At 32.3% G+C, this 7498-nt stretch overlaps 1 protein-coding gene across 1 annotated transcript; it reads left to right on the top strand.

Annotated features, from left to right (window-relative positions):
- The first annotated feature begins 243 nt into the window (after positions 1-243).
- Positions 244-6939, top strand: LOC136811348 (uncharacterized). The gene is made up of 13 exons (XM_067067962.1): positions 244-279; positions 520-582; positions 919-981; positions 1330-1392; positions 1753-1815; positions 2186-2248; positions 3108-3170; positions 4066-4122; positions 4990-5055; positions 5202-5255; positions 5669-5710; positions 6341-6431; positions 6863-6939. The coding sequence occupies exons 1-13, from the start codon at positions 244-246 to the stop codon at positions 6937-6939; spliced, it is 801 nt and encodes a 266-aa protein (XP_066924063.1).
- Positions 6940-7498: the final 559 nt, after the last annotated feature.

Raw genomic sequence — 7498 nt, forward strand, 5'->3', positions numbered from 1 at the left:
TCGTCAAAACAAGAAAATGATGTAAGTGGATTTGAAATACTTTTTCATTTAATTTTGACAAAAATATTCGTAGTTGACTTTAAAGGATCTGTTAGATTTGATTTGACTACCTCGCAATTTGAGAAACTTTATCTTTGATTTTTATGGTGATATTTTTAGTCAAAATCATTCAGGATGAGAAGTTGATCCAATATTTGAAAATATGTAAAATAGATATTACTTCTTTTGTTCTTACAGATGGACATGACAAAGATAGACTTTAAAGTTACTGATAAAAAGGTATGATTTTTTAAATAACATATTAAGAATAATTTCTGCTTGATCCATATTATTAAAAAAACAAGATGCATAGATGTTGTGTTTCCTTTTTATTTGGTGTTGTAATCACATGATCATGATCGAAATAATCAACTAAGTGATGTTGTTGTGCATTTCTAATGATACAGTCTGTGCACTAGAATTTGCACATCCTTGAAAATCATTTAAAAATTTTTATTGGAAGTTTTCGTTTCTTTATAGATAACAGATGTACCTGTAACTCTGAAGGAAGCTGTGAAAGAACCTGAAAGTGAAACTCTAAAGGTATGAAAGCAAGAGTTTCTTTACTGCACCGAAAGAATTCATATCGACTATAATTTTACACTTATCTGAAGTGATATAGAATATGTGGATCAGATTTTTCACATGATATTGCAAATGGAAAACGACAGGCCTTCAAAGTGGGTCTACCTTGCCCATTTTTGGTCCTTTTCGAGGTATATTTAGGTATTAAAAACAATCGCATAGAATTAGCTAATCGTTCCATGATTCTTTATAGTGAAAATCAACTTATTTTGGTTGGCCAGTGATGACTGTTGAGTTCTTCTTTGCTCTTAACGAGGTTAAAAAATTTATTGGAAGTTTTCGTTTCTTCTATAGATAAAAGATGAACGTGAGCCTCTGAAGGAAGCTGTGAAAGAACCTGAAAGTGAAACTCCAAAGGTATGAAAGCAAGAGTTTCTAAGAGAGAATTCATATCGACTATAATTTTACTTACCTGAAGTGATTTAGAATATGTGGATCAGATTTTTCACATGGAAAGTGACAGGCCTTCAAGGTGGGGCTACTTTGCCCATTTTTTGTCCTTTTCGAGGAATATTTAAGGGATTAACTTACAACTAAGAGAGGTATTAAAAACAATGGTATATTCAGAATCAGCTAATCGTTTGATGATTCTTTGTAGTGAAATCAACTTTTTTTGGTTGACCAGTGATGACTGTTTCAAGTTGTTCTTTGCTCTTTTAAAACGAGGTTAAAAATTTTTATTGGAACTTTTCGTTTCTTCTATAGATGAAAGATGTACCTGTAACTCTGAAGGAAGCTGTGAAAGAACTTGAAAGTGAAACTCTAAAGGTATGAAAGCAAGAGTTTCTTTACTGTGCCAAAAGAATTCATATCGACTATAATTTTACACTTGCCTGAAGTGATATAGAATATGGTGATCAGATTTTTTCAAATGATATTGCAACTGGAAAATGACAGGCCTTCAAAGTGGGGCTACTTTGCCCATTTTTGGTCCTTTTCGAGGAATATTTAAGGGCTTAACTAAGAGAGGTATTAAAAACAATGGCATATTCAGAATCAGCTAATCGTTTGATGATTCTTTGTAGTGAAATCAACTTTTTTTTGTTGACCAGTGATGACTGTTTCAAGTTGTTCTTTGCTTTTAACGAGGTTAAAAAATTTTATTGGAAGTTTTCGTTTCTTCTATAGATGAAAGATGTACCTGTAACTCTGAAGGAAGCTGTGAAAGAACCTCAAAGTGAAACTCCAAAGGTATGAAAGAAGAGTTTCTTTACTGCACTAAAAGAAATCTTATCGACTATAATTTTACACCTTGCCTGAAGTGATATAGAATAAGTGGATCAGATTTTTCACATGATATGCCAACTGGATAGTGACAGGCCTTCAAGGTGGGGCTACTTTGCCCATATTTTGTCCTTTTCGAGGAATATTTAAGGGCTTAACTTACAACTAAGAGAGGTATTAAAAACAATGGTATATTCAGAATCAGCTAATCGTTTGATGATTCTTTGTAGTGAAATCAACTTTTTTTGGTTGGCCACTGATGACTGTTTCAAGTTGTTCTTTGCTCTTTTAAAACGAGGTTAAAAATTTTTATTGGAAGTTTTCGTTTCTTCTATAGATAGAAGATGAACGTGAGCCTCTGAAGAAAGCTGTGAAAGAACCTCAAAGTGAAACTCCAAAGGTATGAAAGAAGAGTTTCTTTACTGCACCAAAGGAATTCATATCGAGTATAATTTTACACCTTACCTGAAGTGATTTAGAATAAGTGGATCAGATTTTTCACATGATATGCCAACTGGAAAATGACCGGCCTTCAAGGTGGGGCTACTTTGCCCATTTTTGGTCCTTTTCGAGGAATATTTAAGGGCTTAACTTACAAATAAGAGAGGTATTAAAAACATTCAGAATCAGCTAATCGTTTGATTATTCTGTATAGTGAAAATCAATCAATCTTTTTTTGGTTGACCAGTGATGACTGTTGAGTTGTTCTTTGCTCTTAACGAGGTTAAAAAGTTTCTGCCTATGTCACCAAGAAGACTAGTACAATTTTTATGATTAAAACTGAATATCGATATATTTGCAGTGAAAATTGTCTAGAATTACTTTAAGAATTGCCTAACTAGTTTACACGCTTAAATAAAACTCTTTATAAGAATACTAGTGCATGGCGAAAATTGACCTAATCGTAAGAATATCAAGAAAATACCAGGTTGAGATTTTTCAAATTGAAAGAAGTAAAGGATGGGAGAGTAAAAAAAGCATAATTATCACAGAAGATACCTCAAGTGATACATTCACAAATAAAAATTTTCAAGGGAGACACATGCATATGTTGAAAATTGGGTTAAAATCTCTAAAATCGCCGAAAAATAGACCACTCCTGAAAAAGCTTTGTATAATATTTGGGGCCAGTAGTTGACTTCAAGACTTTTTTCGACTAGGATAAGAAATTTAGAAACTATATATGACAAAATGTCATGCAGTTTATGTAGATCCTAATATTTGTTTTAATTGTTTGGAATTTTCATTTTCAATTTCAGGGTTCATTGGAAGATCCGTTTGGCTTTGGCTATGATTCTTCAGAATCCGAAGTTATACCTTTGGTATGTTATCGCCTATGCATTACAATATCCCTTGTTCGACTGTCCATCAGATAGTTTTTTAATTATTGAAATATTTAGAGGAAGCCCTCATTAAAAACTTGCCATTAATACACTCTTCTCGAGATGCATAAATTTATTGTCGTCCTCGTTTTCAAACAGATTTCATTGCTATAAAATTACATATTCACAATGATAATTGTGTTGTTTACACCTCATGGGACATTTTGAATTTCAAGTACTTTTGTTTTAGAGTTAATGTTTGCCTTTTGGGAATTTAAATTGGTTTAAATGTGTAATTTCATAGCAATGGAATCTGTTTGAAAACGAGGGCAACAATAAATTTATGCATCTCGAGAAGAGTGTATTGGTTCATTCTCTAGGTTTAGGTTTCCAAATTGGAATTTCAACTCCAAGAAGTAAAAACTTCACTATCACTATCAAATCTCAATCTCTTTGTCCCAGTTCTTTGTTGGTTGGGTTTTAAGCTTTTTTCGTGCTGTTACACTACCTGTCATATTATTGCATGGTTTTTAACGCTTGCTGTGCCTCCTTATAGTTTTTAGTAGTTTGTCAATTTGAATTGAGATTTTCAAAAACCCTTTTGTTTCTGAATGATGTTGACAATGTTATTATTTTTAGCTCGGGGATTGGAATTAGAAAATCTTTCCTCTATTGCTAATAGGTTTAATGGTACTTTTTTCCAGATCAAGGGCAAAAAAAAAGTATCTGTTGGTGGCAAAAGAAAGTTCGTGAAGGACGAAATTAAAAGCAAAAAGATGATAAAAGAAATGACGGTATGAGTTGCATTAGCTTTTTGTTTTTCATTGGGTTTTTGAAAAACGACCATCCGATAGACAATATATTTAACTTTCTTTCTATCATCTCTTTTTTGTAGGAAATGGAATTCACCGATTGCGATTCCGATAGCTCAACTAACGAAGCTCTTTCCATGGTAATAGATACAATCTATCTCTCTACAATCTAGAGACATTCAGAATTTAGTGGAAAAAAGTCTGAGACAAGCAAAATCTCCTATCTGTAACAAACCTAACTTTTGTCGGAAACAAAAGGATGGGAAGATTTTTTTTTTATTTTGGGACAAGAACTTTTAGAAAACTATGTAACAACTTTATAAGCTATGATCAATTTTGTAAGCTATCATCAATTTTGTTTTAGAGTCAAGACGTTAAAGCTCAAAACAGTGCACAAAATCTCAGGTGATTACAATCTTTTCTTTTGGTAGAGATTTTAAATACACTTTAAGAATGCTTTCGTATAGTTAGAATTTCAATAGGGTACGTACATTTTGGTTGTTTAAACATCAGTTATAAGCATAACAAGCTACCACCGTTGAAGATCTCAGCTCATTGTGTTTTGTGTTAAGTGAATTGATGACTTGACTGACTTAATTGCGTAATCCACGTAGATCTTCATGGGTCCCGGCGAGCCATTTTGAGTGTGGCGGTCCAAATTTTTGAAAAAAATATGATCCACCATGGTTGAATTTAAAAGTGAATTTATAAAGTTTCATATATTTTAGTGAAAGACCAAGACGAAGTAAGGTAACACGTTAATAGTTTTCAAAGATTTAATCAATTTAGTTATCTTAGACTGTGAGAAAGAGTTTTATCAAGTCACTTCAGTGGTTTTATCAGTTTCACTAGTGCACAGATAATTTAAGAAAGATATTACTGAAGGAAGTAATTGTCCAAGGGAGCCTGTCATGTATATGCGATAGCTTGAATTTCTTAAAGTGTTTCTAATTTTATTTGGTTATTTGTTTCTAATTTTATTAAAAAGTTCTTTATCCTCTTTTTAGACGACGTATAAATTCCTCCAAACACACCGTGGAGCTGATAATGGAGCAGAGAGTGAAGATAATATGGTAAAAAAACATGCTTTCATTTACAAATGCATTACTTGAATTTTAACTGTAATCAAAATCGATGTATTATGTCATCTTTTAGCTTCAAAATGTAGCTCCTTTTAAAACATAGAATGTTAACTTCTCCCTTTTTTGTTACTTTTTAGTCTGAAGATGATCTTGACGCTGATGATAGTGGTATTGATAAAACCCTTCTTGAGGTAAATTAAATTTTTAGGTTCGAATTAGAATTGTACGTTTGAAAGGGCTTCTTCTTATTAAAATGCAAAGTCAGGAAGAACTGAATAATATATATCTTTAGGAGCCACTTTTTGAGAGGTAAGGGAAACATGAGTAAGTGAAGTCTTATGATTTTCCTCATTTTTGGATATCGGATGATGAAAAAAAATCTGAAAACATATTTCCAAAAACAAAGAAAATCTATAAAAATCACTTGCCTTGCCCATTTTAGCCTACTTCGTACTAAAAAAAGTGAAATACTTTTCGGAACTAATTTCGTTTTTGGATAATTTCTTTCTTTCTTTAACTGGATACTTGAAAGAAAGAAATGTTAAGCTGATTGAATTTTTTTTGGTTATCTCAAAAATTAGTTCAAAGCATGGTTTAATTCTAGGACGGTGATGACAAAGAGGAATGGGAATCATCAGGCGACTCGGTAACTCTTTAAATTTGAATCTTTTTTAAATACTTCAATCTGAGTATTTTCGGCCTAATGTGTTTTAAGGGAAAATATTTTAAAGACAACTTTTCTAATTTAAGGAAAAAATGCTGTTGACTTTTTTAAACAGAATCAAGCTTTGACTGTCGATGGCCTTCGGTTTTTTGAGTTAAAGATTACAGTTTACTTACTCTGACTAACTAGATAATCTAAAATTTGGGTTCAAAAGTGCTGATTTCCATTTATTTCTATCACCAAGCTTCAATTTTGGACTTAGAGCTCAATGTTTGACTTAGTCTCGAATGATTGATTCTACGGACTCGCCCAAGTGAAAGTCCTTTTTTCCTCGAAAATTACTATATTTTCAAAAATACTTTCAATATGGTCAAGGGCTCAAATACAGCACAGCATTACAAGTTGGGTCAGTCTGGAGTTTTTGCAAGCTCTTATTCGATTTGGTTGGTCGTTAACATGTAATAAAACATGTTTGTAACTTTTTCTAAAGAACGCGTCATATCTATTACTTCAAATGACCAATTATTGAAGTAACTTATAAAAACTCCAACTCCTCCCGACAAGTTAGAGCTTGGAACTAAACCAAATTAATCATCTTTTTCACATCAATAGGCTGGGGATGATGATGATGACTATATTCCCGATTCTTCGGGAACAGATTCTGAGACTGAGACCGAGGTAGATTCAGAAGCAGAAGCTTTTCGTAAGTCTATTTTTCCGTCAACTTCATTTTTTTGTTTTAATTATTATTATTATTAAATGGCAATTTACTTTTTCTTAGATTGCACCTGTTGGGCTTTTTTGGATTGTTAAGGATTGTTTTGGATAGTACTGACATTTACCAGCAATTTTGATCCATATATTAGAATGAATCGCTTGAACATTTTAAAATCTGCTGAGATTTTCCTGGGTTGATTGCTTTTTGTTTAGGATCAATGTTATTTTACTCAATATTAACCGTAATATTCTTGAATTTTCCTTGTTTCCCTTTGGCTCAGTTTGGCTGCTTGGAACGATTTTCAGAATTTTCGAAATGACCCACTTTTTAAGGAACGAATGGTGGTGATAATTAGCGACTGGAAAGTATCGTTATTAGACTTATTATAAGGTCAATCCTATTTTCGTTCTGTTTAGCTGAAGAGAGTCGTGAGATGTCCGAACGAAAGAAGAGTACCGTCTTACCTACATCAGAATCAAGTAAAGGTAGTTGATAGTTCTTGACCTCATCCCCGGACTTTAGGGTATATATATATATCTTTTTAATTGAAATTATCAAGATTTGCGTTTTAGTAAATTTTATTTGATAGTAAAAATTACTTTTTCTAATATTGAATGTCTGGAAGTTTCCTTGTAGGCTTTTTTGACTCATTAAGTGCTAAGATTTATTACTTACTTAGATTTTATTCCTGGAGGTTTTCTCTTGTTTTTTTGTTTGTTAACTACTGGCAATTGCCGGCAACTTATTCTTTTTTAGATTGAATGTTTTGAAGTTTTCTCTTGGGTTTTTTCGGTTTGTTAAATACTGACATTTACTGGCAAATTGTTCTTTCTTAGATTGAATGTTTTGAAGTTTTCACTTGTTTTTCTCGGTTTGTCAAATACTGACATTTACTGGCAATTTCTATCCATATATCCAATTGAATTTCCTTGAAGTTTTCTATTGGGTTTTTTTGTTTTTCAAGTACTGACATTTAGCGGCAATTTTGACCCATATATCCAATTGCATTTCCTTGAAGTTTTCTTTTGGTTTTTTATCGGTTCGTCAAGTAC

The sequence above is a fragment of the Clytia hemisphaerica genome, unplaced genomic scaffold (genome assembly GCF_902728285.1).
Source record: "Clytia hemisphaerica strain Z4C2 unplaced genomic scaffold, Clytia hemisphaerica genome assembly, whole genome shotgun sequence".
Taxonomy (NCBI): Eukaryota; Metazoa; Cnidaria; class Hydrozoa; order Leptothecata; family Clytiidae; genus Clytia; species Clytia hemisphaerica.

Coding starts and splice junctions, on each gene's coding strand:
- LOC136811348 (XM_067067962.1), top strand. CDS start 244: ATGACAAAGATAGACTTTAAAGTTACTGATAAAAAG. Junction 5,056..5,201: donor CAGAGAGTGAAGATAATATG/GTAAAAAAACAT, acceptor GTTACTTTTTAG/TCTGAAGATGATCTTGACGC. Junction 5,256..5,668: donor TTGATAAAACCCTTCTTGAG/GTAAATTAAATT, acceptor GTTTAATTCTAG/GACGGTGATGACAAAGAGGA.